General features: G+C 39.6%; 1 protein-coding gene across 1 annotated transcript; it reads left to right on the forward strand.

Moving 5' to 3' along the window:
• The first annotated feature begins 10,287 nt into the window (after positions 1 to 10,287).
• Positions 10,288 to 17,833, forward strand: LOC107045397. The gene is made up of 2 exons (XM_015267674.1): positions 10,288 to 10,355; positions 16,332 to 17,833. Exon 2 carries the CDS (start codon positions 16,398 to 16,400, stop codon positions 16,887 to 16,889), a length of 492 nt encoding a protein of 163 aa, XP_015123160.1. The 5' UTR covers positions 10,288 to 10,355; positions 16,332 to 16,397; the 3' UTR covers positions 16,890 to 17,833.
• The last annotated feature ends 1,937 nt before the right edge of the window (positions 17,834 to 19,770 follow it).

Genomic DNA, 19,770 nt, shown 5'->3' on the forward strand with positions numbered 1-19,770 from the left:
AATTGTCGGTCTGTTGGCGAATGTTACGCCTCCTCCGTCTTCCAGCAGCGGGTGCCGTGCTCGTGCTCGGCTGCGGCTGTCCTGTTGTTGAGGCTCATCAGGTACTTCTTGGTGCGGAGTCTGTCCTGGAAACTGATTCATGTCCTCCGGCAGTATGTACGCTGGTTTCAGTAGGTCGGTGGAGATCGGTGTGTTTTTGTAGTTTCCCAAACCTCCGGACTTGAACCAGATGACGAAATATTTGTCGTGGCGACTGATGACGCGAAATGGGCCGGTATGGTGGTCGGTATGCCATTCGCACGTGGTCGTCGCGAACGAAAACATGCGTACACGTTGATAAGTACTTGAAGATGAACGTTGAACGTATACCATGGTGTGCAGCCGGAAAAGGCGCGATTGTACGAAAATATTTGCGTAGATTTCTCACCAATTCCGGTGCTGCCGTTTATTGGTTTTCTAGCACGAGGAACTCTCGGGGTAGACGGATAGGTTCCCCATACGTTAGCCCAGCAGGGGTCATTTGAAGGTCGTCCTTCCACGCGGATCTCAACCCTAAAAGTACCAGGGGAAGTGCGTCGAACCAAGCTTCGCCGTGACATCGCAGTGCTGCTTTTAGTTGGCGATGTAGCCTCTCAACCAAACCATTTGATTGAGGGTGAAAAGGCGTTGTCATGATCCTCTTGGTGCCTAGGATTCGCGTGAGCTCCTTGAACGTGTCTGAGAAGAATTGACCACCTTGATCAGACGAAATTCTCAGAGGTATTCCGAAGCGGGCGATCCGGTGGTAGAGAATCGCGTTAACTACTGTAGGCAATTTTGCATCAATCAATGGAACTGCCTCTGGATACCGCGTGAATCGATCGACTATGGTCAAACACTAGCTGTGTCCTTGTGAGGCAGGAAGAGAGATAAGATCGACGTGTATGTGTTCGAAAGGTCGCGATGGTGTCTCGATTTCAGCTATTGGTGTAACCTTTGTTTTTCTGGCATTCCAGGCAGTGTTTGGTCCACTCAGAGCAGTCATTATTCATGCTGGGCCAGACGTAGCGTTGCGTGACGAGTTTCCATGAACCTCTGCATCCAGGAAGCGCCATTGAAGGCAGCGAGTTGCATACTTGTTGTCTCAGCCGGCCAGGCACATATGGACGCACTGTACCTGATGACACATCACAGTACAGTGGTTCGTCCATTCCTGGAAGTTGTAGTCGGTCCAGTCGCAGATTCACGTCCGGTCGCTGGAGTAGCCGTTGAAGCCCTTGGTCGTCGCGTTGGGCATCTATGAGCTGTTACATTGTGACAGCGGTTGAGACGGCTTCGACTCGTGACAGAGCATCTGCCACGACGTTGTCTGGGCCCGCGACGTACCGGATGTCCGTAGAGAACTGTGCGATGTAGTCCAATCTTCGCTATTGCCGGTATTGGTATTGATATTGTAAGGAATTTCTATGGTTCATACGGTCGAACTGTTCATTTTCAATCAAAACAATAGACGAACATTTTTAAAAAATGTCCATTTCTAAGAAGGTCGAAGTAAAGAGAATGCCCCATATATCCCCAAACTCAACTCTGAACCCTCGAGAATGTCAAATGGAACAAGAGAGCCTCGTACGGTCACCCCTTGACAGTTCTTATCTGTATCCAAAAACCCGCCCCATCCGCCCCAAACACGCCAATACTGATTTCTTAACTCTGACGGCAGGTAAGAGTTCAGAGAACACAGTAAACCTCCCCTCCCCGCCCCAGAAAAAAATAAATAATGATCAACAATAAAAATACTGGACTGTTAACTCTGACGGCAGGTAAGAGATCAGAGAACACATGTAAACCCCCCGCTCCTCCCCAGAAATGAATAAATAATAATCAACAATGAAAAACATGAACTCTTTACTCTGACGGCAGGTAAGAGTTCAGAGAACACATGTAAACCTCCCCTCCCCTCCCCCGAAATGAATGAATAATAATCAACAATAAAAAAAATGAACTCTTAACTCTGGCGGCAGGTAAGAGTTCATAGAACACACGCAAACCCCCCCTCCCCTCCCCAGAAATCAATAAATAATAATCAACAATAAAAAAACTGAACTCTTAACTCTGACGGCAGGTAAGAGTTCAGAGAACACATGTAAACCTCCCCTCCCCTCCCCAGAAATAAATAAATAATGATCAACAATAAAAATACTGAACTCAACTCTGACGGCAGGTAAGAGTTCCGAGAAAACATGTACCCCCCCCCCCCCAGAAATAAATAAATAATAATCAACAATAAAAAACATAGACTCTTAAGTCTGACGGCAGGTAAGAGTTCAGAGAACACATGTAAACCACCCCCCCTCCGCCCCTCCCCAGAAATAAATAAATAATGATCAACAAAGAAAAAACTGAACTCTTAACTCTGACGGCACGTAAGAGTTCAGAGAACACATGTAAACCCCCCTCCCCCGCCCCTCCCCAGAAATAAGTAAATAATAAACAACAATAAAAAACATGAACTCTTAACTCTGACGGCAGGTAAGAGTTCAGAGAACACATGTAAACCTCCCCTCCCCTCCCCAGAAATAAATAAATAATGATCAACAATAAAAATACTGAACTCAACTCTGACGGCCGGTAAGAGTTCAGAGAACACATGCGAACCCTCCCGCCCCACCCCAGAAATAAATAAATAATGATCAACAAAGAATAAACTGAACTCTTAACTCTGACGGCACGTAAGAGTTTAGAGAACACATGTAAACCCCCCTCCCCAGAAATAAATAAATAATGATCAACAATAGAAATACTGAACTCAACTCTGGCGGCAGGTAAGAGTTCATAGAACACACGCAAACCCCCCCTCCCCTCCCCAGAAATCAATAAATAATTATTAACAATAAAAAAACTGAACTCTTAACTCTGACGGCAGGTAAGAGTTCAGAGAACACATGTGACCCTCCCCCTCCCCAGAAATGAATAAATAATAATCAACAATAAAAAAAACTGAACTGTTAACTCTGGCGGCAGGTAAGAATTCAGAGAACACATGCAAACCCCCCCGCCCCACCCCAGAAATAAAAAAATAATGATTAAACATAAAAAAATTGAACTCTTAACTCTGATGGCAGGTAAGAGTTCAGAGAGAACATGTAACCCCCCCCCCCAGAAACGAACACATGTAAACCCCCCCCCCTGCCGTCCCCATAACAAAATAAATAATGATCAACAATAAAAATACTGGACTCTTAATTCTGAAGACTATTAAGAGTTCAGAGATACCCCTAGAATCCGACATAGAATCCGACATAACCCCAACTCTAACCGAACTCTGAACTTTCTCTGAAATCATGGAAATATTCAAGAGTTCAACTCTGAAGTCAGTCCGCTAGGGACAACACTATTGGGTGGTGATTTTAATAGACACATCTCCGACGATGGGGTTATTCCAGACGAGTAACTTGAGGGCACGAATATTTTCAAGCATAGAACTGTCTCCAGATTAGACAGGTGTAACAGGGGTATTTTACTGCAGAATTTTATGGACAATAATAGTTTTTTTTTCCTCAATGATCGTTCAGTGATAGATTCACCTGCGAGAATTACATTTGTGTCGACTACGGGAAATAGTATTGTGGATTTCAATCAAGGGCTTATGCCCCTTTACTTATACTGTCCCTTGCATTTCTCTAGATGAATGGTATAATTTTTATCTTAGTATTAACTCTCCCGAATTAAAAATCGATATTTGTTTTCCTCTCAACTGTAATCCTGTGCTGGATGCCCCATTCTCCAGCCAAGGGATTTGTCATAATGTTCTGAGTCTAAAAAATGAAAAAGCCGCTGGATAATTGGCTACTATCGATCGAAATATTTTTTTTCTGATAGAGCATGTCCTTATATGATATCAAAAAAATACGCCATCATAGAAGAGCGAAGCAATGCACCGGACAAAATGATTTTTTTCGAAATTTTTGGGTTTTTCTGTTTTTAGGGGAGATCCATCGGTTTTTTTCAAAGAAATCAGTCTGTCAACTATTATTCTTTGTTCATATATGATGGCAAAAGAGTACGCCATCATGTAAAAGAGAAAGAATGCTCCAAAAAAAATGTTTCTTCGAAATTTTTACGTTTGTCTGTCGTTTAGGAGAGTTGCGTTATTGTTACTGAAAAACGGGTTTGTCAATAGACACTTTCTGTTCGGCTGGATAGAATAGACTATTGATACGACTATAAATCTTTTCTCAACAACACACTGTGCTTTCCGCTAACGAAAAAGTATGGGAGAAAAACAATTTTTATTCTTCTATAACGACAACATTTTATATTTTCACATTTTTACATTTTTACACTACGGAGAAATTCTCCACTCTCTTCGACAGCAAGTTCCAATATGCATTGATGAATTATTTACATCACGATTACTGTCTTCTGCGGGTTTTTAGTTTTGTTGTAGTTTGTTTTTGCTTTGGGAAAATGTCCTCGTTAGCCGAAGCCGAATATCGTTTAATTAACAACTGCTCTCCCGGTGTCGGAATAAAACAATGGTGTTTTTGAATGGCTGGAATAGCTTTGGCACTATCAAATCTCTCTCTCAACTCAGTTTTGATATTCTCGTATTCTGCCTTGGTGAAAAAAAACACCTCAATTCCTTCAAAATTCTATTTGACCATCGAAACAAAGCATCTGGCGTGAGGATTGGTTCACCATGAACGATTTGCAAGCTCTTACGTCTCGCTTCTCTCTTAAAGACAGCTTCTACTCCGTCACAAGCTCTTTTACCGTGCGCGGTTGCATGAAAATGGGTTTCCGCATCTATGCCAAAATCAGTCTTGTGATGCAAGAGATTCGTGATCTGAAAACGATCCTTGTAATGTTGTGCAGCTCCATCGGTGACATAGATAATTTTCTCCACGCTTTCACAGTTGTCTTTCACATGCTGTATTAAAATCTTCTGTATCAAATAAACAGCGGCAGTATCGTGAGTCGTACTGTTCGACAAAACGACTAAACTCCGATGTTGAATTTAATTTTTTTCGCGATAGTAGTAAACAACGGGGTGAAGTGTACACTGGGCATTATTGTAGTGGAAGGATTGAGCAGCATCTTGAGCTACAAAAGCGTTATTTTCCGAAAAATCACAATGCACTAGTACTTCTCCATTATCCAAATCCTATTTTCGCATGTTTGACAAAAGCCGATTATTCTTTAGCGATGAAGTGATAGGGCTTCAATACTATCAATCGTTCCATTTGAAGATCAATGAATTCATCCAGCGGGAGGGTCTGTGTCTGCAAGGTACACCTGTCAGTACTTTGCCACACGCGAAATTCGACCATTTCCACGACAGAATCAGAAAGAAGTTTCTTCAGTTCACATGATAATGATTTCACTCCAGGACAATCGTTACATTCATCCAGATGACAGGCCGGGGTTGGATTTGTACACATCAATTTTGCTGGACAATCTTCGTAATCTCTGAGTGGACAGGGGGAATCTTGAGTTAGAGTCGCAATATTAATTGCCTCTAGCATCAATTAGCAATTTTGATGATACGTACAAACACATACCACGTGAGTGCAATTTGCTCCCGCTACTACACATTGTTTAGGTCTCAGCTCGGCAAACTTACTGAAACCGACCTTAGCATCTTCATTCGCATGTTTGTACTTCCGATGAAGGACTTTTAGATTTTCGAGTATCATTCGCTTTTGCTCTACTTTCTTCTCTCCATTGATCGTGACGGATATTTTATCTTTCATTCCTGGCATGACGCGACTGTGTTCTAGGTAAAAATTGTGTACCTTCTCGACGGTTGTGCTGGGTAGTGAATGACCTGCTTTCGCAATTGGTGAAGCAAACACTCCTTCAATTTTTCTCCATCTTTTCACTCTTGACGCCATGTATCTGGTAGTTCCAAATTCAGAAGCAATTTTCCGCGCACTCCACGACTGTGGATGAACCGTCAAGATTTGCAGGCGCTCACGGTAGTTTTTCAGATCTTTGAATTTCTGCTTCAAACCATCCAACATTTCTTCTAATTCTATTTCTCTCGCAGATCGATACTGCTTAGATGAAGATGGATCAATGTCACTTTGGTCATCTTCCGAATCATAATCCATGGAAGAACTGTCGAATTCAGCTTCATCGTCTGGTTCGTCGTCGATTGATATGCCGGAATCGTCAAGATGGAAAGATCGACCTGATTTCAGAGAACTGTTCATCACATTCAGACTTGGGTCACATGTTTCGGCTTGGAGTATTGATATATCGAGTGGAGTTTCCGAACGCTGAAGATGTGTAGCATTACGTTTAACCGTGGGGACAGATGGAGGAATGACATAAGTTGGAGCTCTCATTCGGCATTGACCACAGATTTTCGCAGACAATGGTAAAAAAGGAAATTTCTCGTGTAGTGTCAAGGAAATCAGATGTAAATTATAACCGAGGTGTCCCTTCTTACCAGGAGTCCGCATTGGATTCGCACATCTATCACTCCGCGGCATTCTATGAAATCTGAAGATCTCAATTCCGAGAATAAAGGTCATTTCTATATAATCAACATGAAAATTCCGGACCTCGTTGCAAGAATAAAATAAGATAGGAGCTCGGTAATCCATCCACACAGAATCGTATGGTGATAGAAAATCAATCGAGAAATTGAGGTTTTTTTCTAGAATTAAAGCCTTGGAACCGACTGATGATGATAAATCAATTAATTGATTCCGTTTGTTTTCTCCTCTTATTCATTTGATCATAATTTAGCAAACTTCCGATGATGATAATGTTCAATTCAACTATCTACCCTTCCAGTAAAAATTGCGACGTAAATTTTTTTTTTCGACGCACTCTTTCTCCGTTACATGATGGTGTAGTCTTATGTCATCATTTATGAACGAAGAATAATGGTTGACAGACTCATTTCTTTAAAAAAAAACCGATGGATCTCCCCTAAAAACTGAAAAACCGAAAAATTTCAAAAAAAAAATGTTTGCGGCTCATTGCATTGCTCTTCCATTATGGCGTATTTTTTTATATTATATAAGGACATCCTCTATCATAAAAAAAATATTTCGATCGAATATTCAGCGGCCCTAGAGTGAAAAAAAAATGAAAACGCGAAAAATTCTCGAAAAACCGATTTAGGAGCTTCTTGCTGGCTCTGAAGTATTTTTTACATTGAAGTACGAGAAAAAATGAAAATTTTCTTTTTTTATTTATCAAAATCGGATGCCCCATTCAGAAGTAATGATTTTTTGAAAATTTCAAGTTTCATAATGATTATCTCAGAAACAAAAAGTGGCAGGGCAATGAAATTTTGCATGATCACTGTCTATATGTAGCAGTTCAAAATGCACCTACTCAATGACTTTTCCCAGAAAAAAAAAATTCGGTGTGGCTGAGTTGACATGGAATGTCCCATATGTGTAGTACTGCATGCCAGCCGTCTTTGTTTTGAAGCGTTTCTTCTTATCTGTAATCGTTTATGTGATATGATAGTATAAACAATGAAATTATATATAACAATACCAATAACTGTAATATTTGTGTTTTACAACTTTGGATTAGTCTTAATCAACAGATATTTTTGTACATTTCATTTTCGGGATTACACCGCGGTAGGCGTATGCTCTATCCAGACGTATTTTTCTCTGCTGTCAGGTCTTAACGATAAAAGTATGGTCAGTCTAATAAAAGAAAGCACAAGCAAAACACTCTCGTGCTCAGCCAGAGTTTTGTTGTGATTATCATCGTTATCACACGATTATATCGTGTATATTGTGAAAATTCAAATATAGTTAGGACGAGGACGGAAAAGTATTTTTGAGAGACATTTAGATAATTATTACACGCAGAAATGAGAGTCAATCCTATGAACGTTATTCAATTACTGCTGACAACACTTTAAGCGATGAATATTCCGGAATCACCTATAAATAATGAAGAAATCAAATTGAAAAATAGCATTGAGGAAGTGTTATCACATGCAATGAATGAGGATTCTGGCGTCGGAGTGACGGTTGAAGATTCGTTAAACTTTGAGGAACCTTAGAAAGACTGGGACATGGAGTTCGTCGAAGACAAAGAATACGCGTATAACCTTCATGAACCGCCAATTAACCCTGATACCTGTACTCAAGATGAGGAGAATTTATCTTACGATTACAAATCTAGAGGTGTCAAGCAGAAATTTCGAAAGTTAACTTCAATATGGCAGTTGAGACGCTGGGCACATAACATTAATAAGGGGGGAGGCTTTAAAGATAAACTTGATCGGATTTGTACATACACACTACAAAATTTCAAATCTGCTATCCACTCTGGAATGATCGTACCCGATTGTAACATACGATGATGGGCATTACAAGCCCAAAAAATATAGGTAGTGAGGATTTTCGCTTTAAAGCATCCAACAAGTGGATACGAGCATTTCAAAAAGCACATCGTATTGTCTCGAGGAATATCAATAAATTTGTTAGATCGAAGCAATCGAAGACCGTCAAGTTCTAGAGGAAAAATCGGAACAGTTTGTTCAGGATGTGAAACAACGGATTGCAATGTACGGTTTATGAAATATATATAATTCTGATCAATGCGGATTTCAGTTTGAAATGCATTCAGGCAGAACTTTGGCTGAAGAAGGTGAAAAACAAGTACAATGTATCGTGCAATCCTTAACATCGACGACACATAGTTATACTATTAGGTGTGCGAATATGACTCCGCCTTTTCCCAACAGATGTCGTTTTTAGTATTGCTTCCGTGCACTAATAAATGGCAACACTTGTATTCGATAGTACTTTATGTCAGCTGTCAAACGCACTATGTGACATTTTATTAAAGTGTAAGCAGCAAGTGTTTTTACCTCCGTGACAATATCGGTTTTCGTTTGAAGTAAAGATCATGTGCGGGAAGTGTTATTACACTATTATATTGCAAAGAAAAGTGCAGCGGAAAGTCATCGTTTGCTTGTGGAGATTTACGGTGAGCACGCTCCATCTAATACAACTTGCAAAGAATGGTTTCGACGATTTCAAAATAATGATTTTGGCACTAAGGACAGAGAACATGGAAAACCACTGAAAAAAATTTGAAGATGCTGAATTGGAGGCATTATTGGCAGAGGATTCTTGCCAAACTCAATCAGAGTTGGCTGCAGCATTAAATGCTGAACGATCAACTGTTGCAAAACGTTTAAACGCAATGGGAATGGTTCAACAAGTTGGTAACTGGTTTCATATGAATTGAAAGAAAGAGATATGGAAGGTCGAAAAACAATTTCTGAAATGCTACTTCAAAGACAGCAAAGAAAAGAATTTTTGCATCCAATAGTAACAGGAGATGAAAAATGGATATATTATGAGAATGCTAAACGCCGAAAGACTTATGTGAAGCCAGGTGAACCCGGCCCATCCCAGCCAAAGAGAAATATTCATAGTGCCAAGTTTATGCTCTGCATTTGGTGGGATCAGAGAGGTGTTGTATATTATGAGTTGCTCGAACCCTCTCAAACTATTAATGGAGAAGTTTACCGACGACAATTAATGCGTTTGAAGCGAGCCATAGAAGAAACACGACCAGAATGGGTGAATAGGCACAGTAAATTAATTCTTCAACATGACAATGCCAAACCTCATACCGCCCAAGTTGTGAAAAGATATTTAGATGGACAGGACTTGGAAGTGCTACTCTACCCGCCATATTCGCCAGACATAGCTCCTTCGGATTACCACTTATTCCGAACACTAAAGTCAGATCTTACGGGAGAACGGTTCACTTCATACGAAAGTATCAAAATTTGGCTTGATAATTGGATTAGCTCAAAAGACCAGGATTTCTTCAGGCAAGGAATACGTAAATTACCTGAAAGATGGGCGAAGGTTGTAGCTGCAGATGGAGCATACTTTCAATAAACTTTTCTTTAATTTTCTAAACAAGCAAATGTGTTTTATTTTAACAAAAAAGGGCGGAGTCATATTCACACACCCAATATTCAACCAACTATATCAGCCGAAGGGAAACTCCTCTCTCCACTCTTTTTAGTTTTGAAAGAACCAAGCGGTCATTTCGTTCCCAGAGTAGAGGAAAAACTGTTTCATCCGGATAATGTATACGTAGATGTATCCAAATCTGGGAAACTGACTTCAGGTATGAGACTGTGTTGATTCGTCTAATACTTCGTTTCTTATCTATCCGTAATGATGACGTCACTCCAACGATAACGTTCATTTGTTCTATTATTTTTTTCAGAACATTGCAAAACTTGGTTGCAATATGTTTTTGTCCCTAATGTTGGTGCGAAAAGTCTATTATTGGTGGATTCACGGATCGGACACTGTTCTCCAATCGTGGAAGCTACCAAAACACGCAATAAGAATGTGGAGGTAATGACTATACCTAAAGGGATAACTGGAAAACTCCAACCACTCGATGTTTTTGGATTTAGAGTTTGGAAAAACTTCATAAGATATTTCTCTGATCGTGTTATATTAATGGATTATGATTTATATTTACATTTAAAGAATAATGTCATCAAGTTGCAACCTCTAACTCATCATCAATTGTCATCACCACGATATATCAATCTGTTCAAATATGCTTGGTACAGAAGAGGTTACATAGAAACCAAACCAGATGAATTTGAAAATCCCGTCCATGTCGCATTTGGTGAATCTTGCAAGTCGCATTGCGAAATATCGGGATGTACGAATATTGCTATTATTCGTTGTTCTTGGTGCAAGAAGTCATTATGTTTCAAACACTTCTTCGACGACTATCATTATTGCAAACAATAGAATGAATAAATAAATGAGGAAAATTATAAGAAGACCTCAAAATATGATTTTCTGAGCGCCTTATGATAGGAAAAATAAGGAAACGTATGAATAGTGATGACGTAGTGGGGGGTGGAGTGAAGGAAGAATAGAAAAAAAGAAATGATAATGGAATTGTCAGATCATTATATTGCTAGGTATGTAAAAATATAACTAAAAGTGATCTTCTGAAAGAATATTCTTCAACATCCCTCTATCCCTTTTATGAATTTAGAAGAAGAGCTGTACTGGGCTGCACTATATTCATTCCTCCTCCAAAAGAACAGTAATCCGCAGAGGCTACTCCAGTTCTTCTTATAATTCTCACCTGAATCACCACGAGGAAGTATTTGTTGCAAAACATTTTTATATTTCAACTCTAATAGTTATTTTGTCATTCACTCTTTCTAAATAAGACCGATGAGATTCTCCACCACACACATTGGAAATTGTCTTCTTTCGAGAAGAAATCCAATATTCAACTGGTAATGTGTTGAGTTCAATTCGACGGTGGTTTACCCCCTACACCCATTCTTTCGAAAAAATGCAAAAACCCGTATTTCCCTACTTTTACTTGCTCGTTTGATAGCCATTCATACTATTGAAATACGAGCGTTATTCTTTTTTCACAAGATTTTTTTGGCTTTGAACCCCTATCATTTTTTTTAAATTGACCCTATTCAAATGCAACAAACGCCATTTTTCATAATTTTTCTTATAGCATTATCATTCATTTGATTTCGTTCTAAAATTTTAAATGGCAATATATGAAACAGTCAAATGGTCCTGAAAACCTATCAACTTCGGAGGTTGGTTTCACCCCCTAAACGTCTTTATCCGTAAAAAAAGACGTATACCTTAGATTTTGATGGGGCATAACATATTTCAAGCTCATCGAAATCGGTGAGGGACACTCGGGACGGTTTCCTGGTTAGGCGCTGAGGCGACTCCCTGGCGATACATGTCTCCCACAGTATCGCATGATAGTCGCTTGTGGTATAGATATCTGTTACTCCCCATGAGTAGTTTCCCCTTTGCAAGGTTGCTGCTAACGATGGTCTACAATTGAGCTCGCCGCTCCCCTCATGAAGGTCGGTTCATCTCCGCTGTTGAGCAGAACTACGTCTAACGATAACATGGCTTCCAGCACAGCTCGCCCCCTGATGTTCGTCTCCTTACTTCCCCAGTCGACTGCCCAGGTGTTGAAGTCCTCGGCTATTACCACAGGAAAGTGCTGCTTCACATCCTCAGTCAGTCTATCCAGGAAGTTTGTGCATTCCTCAGTGGAAAGTCTCAGTAGGGCGTAACAGCTGTAGAAATCAACTCCATCAACCTTAGCCTTCACAAAGGCGTTATGTATAGTATTATTAGTGGTGCTTTGGAAAGGCCGATTCCCGCAAGTCCAGATTATAGCCTTCTTGCTAGCGTCAGTAACCCAGGATTGAGCGTCCAGATAACGGTATGGCTCTGAGATGAGAAAGAGATCGAGTTTCAACTCCCGCGCCGTTTGCATGAGCAGGTCGTGCGCGGCCTCACAGTGGTTGGGATTGAGTTGGAAGACCTTTATCGTCGGTTCGGGCTTCGCATCGGGGCATCGGGAATTCTCCTTGCAGTCTGAAGTTTTGTGGCGGGTCGCTGAGTAGTTAATGCAGAGTTTGGACCGGTCCACTGCATTCATGTACTTCGTGACGAGATGTCCGTTGTGCCAGCACTTGAAGCACTTTATCGGTCTCTCCACTCTTCTGATACGGCAATTGACCCAGCCTATGCTGGTGTATGCTGCCTAGTCGGGTTACGCAAGGTCGCAATGTTCGGATGGAAAATGACGCTCATAGCTGGCTCTACCTCTTGATGCACTTAAATCCGCCGCGGTCCCTTCTGACCGCATGTTTTATTACAAAACATAAAAACTCCACTTTCGGGAATATTCGAGTCAAATATCCAGACTAAGGTTTTCGGCATCCTGGAGGGTTCGCGAGGTCGAGGTCACAACTTGCATGATGATCACTATCACACACGACGCACGCCCACTACTGGTCATTTTGATAACCGTTATCAAAGTGCCCAGAGCTCCATTTATCGTATGTTGTAGAAAGACCGTTAAGTCACCAAACTATCCATCTCACAAATATATATATTGTGACGAAGCATCTTTTGTCAATTTCCCCTACACACGTAGCCCCCTAAAATATTAATTCTCCGCTACCGTTGGTGCCCTCATTTCCCCAATCAGTCCCGACTATTCCTCATTTGCCCTTCCCGTCTGGAAGCAGCGACGAGACCACCCGAAAAGGATCACTATCCCAGGCCCACAAAACTCTATGTCCCCCCAACAAATAATATCCCACACGACACTCCTGAGAGTCAAACATCAAGTAACAGTCCATCATCACAGGTTCCTGCGACGCCCCACCCCGCGGACCACCTCGAACAGCGCAGTTGATTCGGATGCATATGGATCAAGAAGGGCGAGAAATACCGAGAATCAACGGGAATGGACGAAGGAAGCAAAAGGAAGATGAAGAAGAAGAGCAGCACTCACTCGTATCGCAGCTGCCCCAAACCCCACCACGCACGTAGTGTTCTGTGTGTCGTATCCCTAGTTTTGGACGAGGATTCAAGAGCCCATTCCCCAGTTTTGGAGAGAGACAAAAAGCCCAAGAGTCGTGAGGTGGACTGGAGGTTCCGGTTCGGACTGGTGGTCCCGATTAGCACTGGAACATCTGATTGTTGAGGATGCTTTAGGAGGAGAAAGGGAGACTGTTACCGAACTACCGGTTCCCCGAGTGTATCCACGTGGTCGTGAGTACGGGTTTAATTCGCCATTTTCGCATTTTCCCTAATATTTCCGACAAATTATCCCCCTAACAGTGAGCCCACACTATCCCTTTATTGCCCCCCCCCCCCCGCTGAGTTGAATTGGATTAATTATCAGGTGTATTTTTCTTTATTTGGAGTCCCTCGACACGACTAGCTTCTCCCGTTTGTTCTCCCCTATAGCATCGTGCCTATTATTGTAAATATTTATTATTGTAAATATTTTGTATAAAATTCATAGAAATATAGTCCCTTGTCCATTTTACATTGCTTCTATGATTGACTAAATTCCCCCTCATTTCCCATGGTGTATAATAAGATCTAATTAAATAATCATTGGCCACATCACAGGTAATTATTCTGGGCAATAATATTTTAATAGGATCTAAGAAAATCCCCGGTTGCAATATATATATATATATATATATATATATATATATATATATATAATGATAATAATAAAATGTAATAATTATAAAACTTGTGACATTGTCTGGTATTTCTAAAATATCAGGTAATGTGAAAAGGTGCATGTTGAGGCAACAAGTGACAATCGACGTGAATTCTTTAATCTCTCGAATATTCAAAATATATTTATTCCGGTTATGGCAGTAAACTAGAGATGATCATCAATAATAAGGGAAATAATTTGTAAACAATACTTTCCTGAGAACTCTTCACCCTTCAGAAGCACGTAGCGCCATGTATACTGTTACGTATTTGTTGTCCGGTGTGCTCGTGCTTGATCTAATTTAATTATTGTATTTTGGGAAGAGAATATTAGTCAGTAAAGAGAAAAATTATCGAGTTACTGAATAGTCGGTATTCTAAAAAATGGAACTTAACTAATTTTATAAACAGAAAAACAAATGATTTTGCTACAGGCGGGTCGTCACCCAAAATAATAATAATAGAAATGAAATAAGGCTATCGTTCAATAAGAAAAATGAAAGAATGAAGAATAATCAGAAATAATAATAATAATAATAATAGAAAGTGCCGGAAACTCCGATCCACCCTACTTGATACAATCCAAAAGAATTAGGAAGCTAAGATATCTCGTGAATTGCTATACGGAGAAACACTGAAGAGGCCCATTTGCCAGAAATTAAAAAATGAACAACCCCAGTTGTTCATTTATTAATTTCTCAATGGTAAATGTACGGTGAGCAGGTCCGTAGACACTGCCTGGTCTTCCACAACGCCTCTTACCCGCGATACTAGCCGAAATATGTCCCTCTCTCCGTTGCGCCTCCAGAGAACAGCGATACAAAGGAAACGAAAATAAAATAATAAACCCAATTCATAATTTCGCAGAATATACCATAGTTAATGCCAATCGATTTGTCCCAATATTATCTGTAGCTAAAACGCTCGTAACGCTTACAATAAATTGTTGTATTTCACTCCGGCAAGCACCGATTTGACGGCCACGCGGCTTTATCAAGATGGGGTCGATAGTCTCCGTTCGCTATGAGATTCCTCCGGCCAAAGAAGCTGACAGGAGCTTCAATGAGCCCCCAAACTGCTCTCGTAGTCACCAATAACCCTGTCGCACCAATGACAATATTTAATATGTGCACACTCACTCTAATCACTCGTCCTGACCCAATATTAAGCCTCGACTCGGTCCCTCGCCACGTGTTCGCCCGATGAACAGAATAGTGGTCTGGATATTCGCCTGGATATTCGCCGCCTGTGTTTCGCCTCGAAATTATCCTCAGTCGCCTCAAAAACCTCCGGATAAGGTCCGGAAAACCTTGTTCCCACCTCCATTGTCGAGTTTGCATGAAAAGTTTCTTAATTGGATCCACACAATAGATACGAAAATTAGAGAAACTTAAAGCGATGCAAAGCGATTGACAGTGGAGATTTGAAGTGAAGATGAAGGCGGAAATCGTCATTGCCCTCTCAATCTCATGCTGTCTCACTCCATTTCTCTCGGGCCTTGATATTGGCCCTGAATTCCAATATTAGCCAATTTGCAAGCCTCATTTACATATTTCACCGGCCACGTGCTGTCCGATGGTGCCGTCTATTCTCTCAGGTGCATATCTCTGGTGGTCAGCTGATCTGTGACGTCTTTCCGAGGCATAGGATTACCTTGCAGATGGGCCTCAGCGATTACCCATACTATTGACGGTTGGCGTGTGTGTGGTTGTGTGAGCGCCTGAACGGGCTGCGCCCTCGTGGGATATTCTTTTGGGTCCGCAGGAGATCTGAATTACCCCGCGGGATAATGTTATGACAGGTGTGAAGGGTGTGACTATGTGAGATTTTCGGTTGGTGTTCTTCCTGGCTCCAGGACGTTGTGACTTGTTCCCCAGGCTTGTAGATGGTCCTCTCCGGTGGCTGATGATCTCGTAGTGTCTCTAGTGAGTCAGGACTCCTCGTGGACACTCATCGGCTCACTCATTCCTTATAACCTAGACCTAACCTCAAAATGTACGATTGGTGCATGTGAACGTTCTCCGGATTATTTTATTTGTTTCCCACACGCCCAATCGAGGACTAAAACGAAGCCTCTTCGTCACAAACTGAAAAATCAATTATTTGAAATGATAATAATTCTTTCCGCTAAAATATAATGATAGTTTTTAATATTATGATCCTTTAATGTAGAGAATTTAATATTCTCGTGATATTTTCTTCTAAATCAATAAAACTCAAACTCTGGTATATATCGAAAATTCAAAAAATAATTAAGATAACTGATTTCCATTGTTTTAGTGTTACCGGAAAATTCTCCAGCTGGACCCAGCTAACATCCAAGGTCTTCACAATCTCTGCGTAGTGATGGTGGAACGTAGCCAGTTGCATCTGGCAGCACAATGTCTCGAGAAAGCCGCAGTACTTGCTCCAGATCAAGATTACATTAAGAAACATCTTTCGATCGTTCAATCCCGGATAAATCATCTGCCCCCAGAGCAACGTGAGAGCACTGAAATATTTGATGATTCATTTCTCCACACTCCAATTGAGGAGGATAGTCTCGACAGTACTGATCCAGCTAATGGACAATTTCTGGGAAAAACTGATGTTATGCAAAATCACATCGGTAGTATCCGTAACAATCAACTCAGTCGGAATAATTATTATCATATTAAGCGTTTCCAGAATCAGAAAACATCGCGATCAATACCTGAAATCAAAAGGCAATTCTCAAGACCCTCTGAAATACCCAATATACCTGAATCTGCTGGAGTCCTTGAAAATGTTATGAATAGGGATACGAGTGAATTGGAATTTGCTCGTCATCGTGGAGTGAAAGTGGTTAAACCAAATTGAAGAATATGCGTAAGGCATGAAGTAATTAATTGTAACAAGTCGAATTATATATTTTTAATGTACACTTACCTTGGAAGTAAGGGATTTTGGAGAAAAGCATTAGAAAATCTTTTTTGTCTGAAATCATGGTTAGTGCGTCAGATGCAGTATTTCTGGCAAGTCATCGAAAAACAGATGGATTTTGAAGGGATGTCATAACATAGTTTTTTCATCGGACATTTATTCAGCTAAAAAAGAGATCTCTTGATATTTTTCTCAAACCACTCACTTTCGAGATAAAGATGGAGAACAGTCCCCGTAACTACTAGTAAAGTTATTCTGGAAACTTTTTGTGGATCTCATTTTGTTGCTCTGAAGTACCGTAATTTCGAAATTACCTTGAAAATATGATAATGAAGTGAATTTGACTCATCTCGTGTCACCATATTGATTTGTAAAATTTGGCCATTTTGTTCTTCACTTTACTGTACAAATGATGAGAATAAGACAGAGAATAAAATGGTATATTATGTCATCAGGCGATAAAAGTATTATCTGGCGAATGTGATTATAATATAAAGCCATATTCGGCTTTATATTATAATCACATTCGCCAGATAATACTTTTATCGGCGTGGGACATACGATATTTTATGTCATTAGGCCCGATAAACCGCGATTCTAACCTCGCTTCGCTCGGTTAAATGAAGAAAGTCACAAAATGAAAAGTACCGAACAGATAATCCTGTAACTGTTTGTGAATAATATCGAATTGAACGTTGAATCTGCAGAAAACCTATTGTAAATTGAAATAAATGTGTAAAGAGTGTGTTTAACAAGAGAACAGGATTAGAGTGTTAATAACGTCACTAGCGAACGGGCGCGAAGCTGTGTAGATGATATTATATTATATTAATTTATTTTATTGTTTTCTTTCCAATATTTCCTTGCGGTTAGATTAAATTAAATTTATTGGATTCTATTCCCATTGTAGTATACAAATTGTGGGAACAGTTTTTCTCATTTTCAAATGAAGAGATATTTATATTAAATAATCAGGAGAGTATTGATACTTTTTTGGGATGATGATCTATATAATTTTACAATTACATCATTGTTCAAAAATTTTTTTATGTACTACATTTTTCATATAACTATTTCCGTCTTCTTCATTTTTTATTTTACCTCCTTCATTCATGCATATTTTCAATTTTTCACTTGCCCTCACTTTTGACAATGCCACGTATAATTGACCATGACTGAATATGTTACTTTTAAGATAAACACCTACCTTTTCTAATGTCTGTCCGTTGACATTTTACAATGTACCTATAAAATTTTGGAATTGATAATTTTTTTGATTGATATTTTTTTTCCTTAAATCAAGACGTACCAATTTTCTTTTAAATGTCGGATATGAAAATTTTTCGTCTCTTTAATCTCACTTCAATCGAACGGAATAAGAAAAATGCAAAGTAAGATGATTAGCAAGAAAATAAAAATATGAATTGTGCAATGTCTCCGAAAAATTTACTAATTGAGTTTTTTTCCTTCAATAATGTAGCAAGATTGATATTTTTCATTTTCATGATTTGATTTCATTGAGAGGAAATGAGAAAAATGCAGGGAGAGATGGTCAGCAAGAAAATGAAAAAAACGATTTTTTAATTTTCTGAAAAATTTCACTGATTTTTTTTTAGAAGACGAAAAAATATCAATGTGTTCGCTTTCTATGATCTAATTTCAATGGAAGAAAGTGAAAAAAAGCAGAGATACGTGATCAGCAAGAAAATGAAAATTTCGATTTTTCAATGTCTCCGGAAAGTTTTAAAATTGATATATTTTTTCAAATAATGGAAGAATACCTATCAATTCAATTTCTATCCTCACATTTTAATAGAATACATTAACAAAAAAGCAAAGAATAAAAATTGGAGATGAAAAATTTTATCGAATTAATATAATGTAATAATAATAATGGTGTGAATATAAATGGGATAAAAGTATTGTTTTATATGATGTATGAATAGCGAAGTTTTATAAAATATAAAGATATGTGTGTTTTTGATTAATCGTTATTTTGATAATTTTGTGATCGAATTTTCGGAAGATTCCGCCACTAGTACGTGAGTTCACCGCTTGAAGGGAAATCAACGGATTTTTATTGAATAGTTCTGTAACGAGTGAGTAGTTAGCAAGTAAGTATGAATAATGAGAGAGTCGTGATTCGCCTTTCCAGAATTGACAACCTTACCGTAGGGAAATGCAACACCCCTATTTCTAGCTCCCGCGCTTGGACTACGGCCTTCACGAACATGAGAACATCAAGATTCGTGTGGATACGAAGTGCAATTTGCTTAGAGAGTACGGAAAAAATATCTGAGAGTGTCGACCCACATTACAAACGGGTAAAATTGGAAAAATTCCATTTTAAGAAAAAATAATTTATTCATTTATTAAATTACTAGTTAGTTTACAGTTTATTATCCAATTTAGGGGAGGTAAAGTTTCTCTTACGGTATAGAGTAAATTTACGGTAATTCCTGTTTACTGTCTCGATATATATAATTTTTATCCACGCGAATTCTAAGTGGGGCGAGTATCAAGCGTGGTTCATGGCCGAGATACTGAGCCTTCCGGTGAAATCTCGTTCATCCCGTTGAGTATACCACTGATAATCGCGGTTGAGAGAGGTTGAGAGAGGTTGAGAGAGGTTGAGAAAGGTTGAGAGAGGTTGAGAGAGATTGAGAGAAGTTGAGAGATGTTCAGAGAGGTTCAGAGAGGTTCAGAGAAGTTGAGAGAGGTTTAGAGAGGTTCAGAGAGGTTCAGAGAGTTTCAGAGAGGTACAAAGAGGTTTAGAGGGAGGGAGGGAGGGAGAGAGAGAGAGAGAGAGACAGAGAGA

The sequence above is a fragment of the Diachasma alloeum genome, unplaced genomic scaffold (genome assembly GCF_001412515.2).
Source record: "Diachasma alloeum isolate Michigan unplaced genomic scaffold, Dall2.0 Dall_scaffold_00925, whole genome shotgun sequence".
Classification (NCBI taxonomy): Eukaryota; Metazoa; Arthropoda; class Insecta; order Hymenoptera; family Braconidae; genus Diachasma; species Diachasma alloeum.

Bases quoted from the DNA above. Each gene is read 5' to 3' on its own strand.
- LOC107045397 (XM_015267674.1), top strand. From the start codon at position 16,398: ATGGTGGAACGTAGCCAGTTGCATCTGGCAGCACAATGTCTCGAGAAA.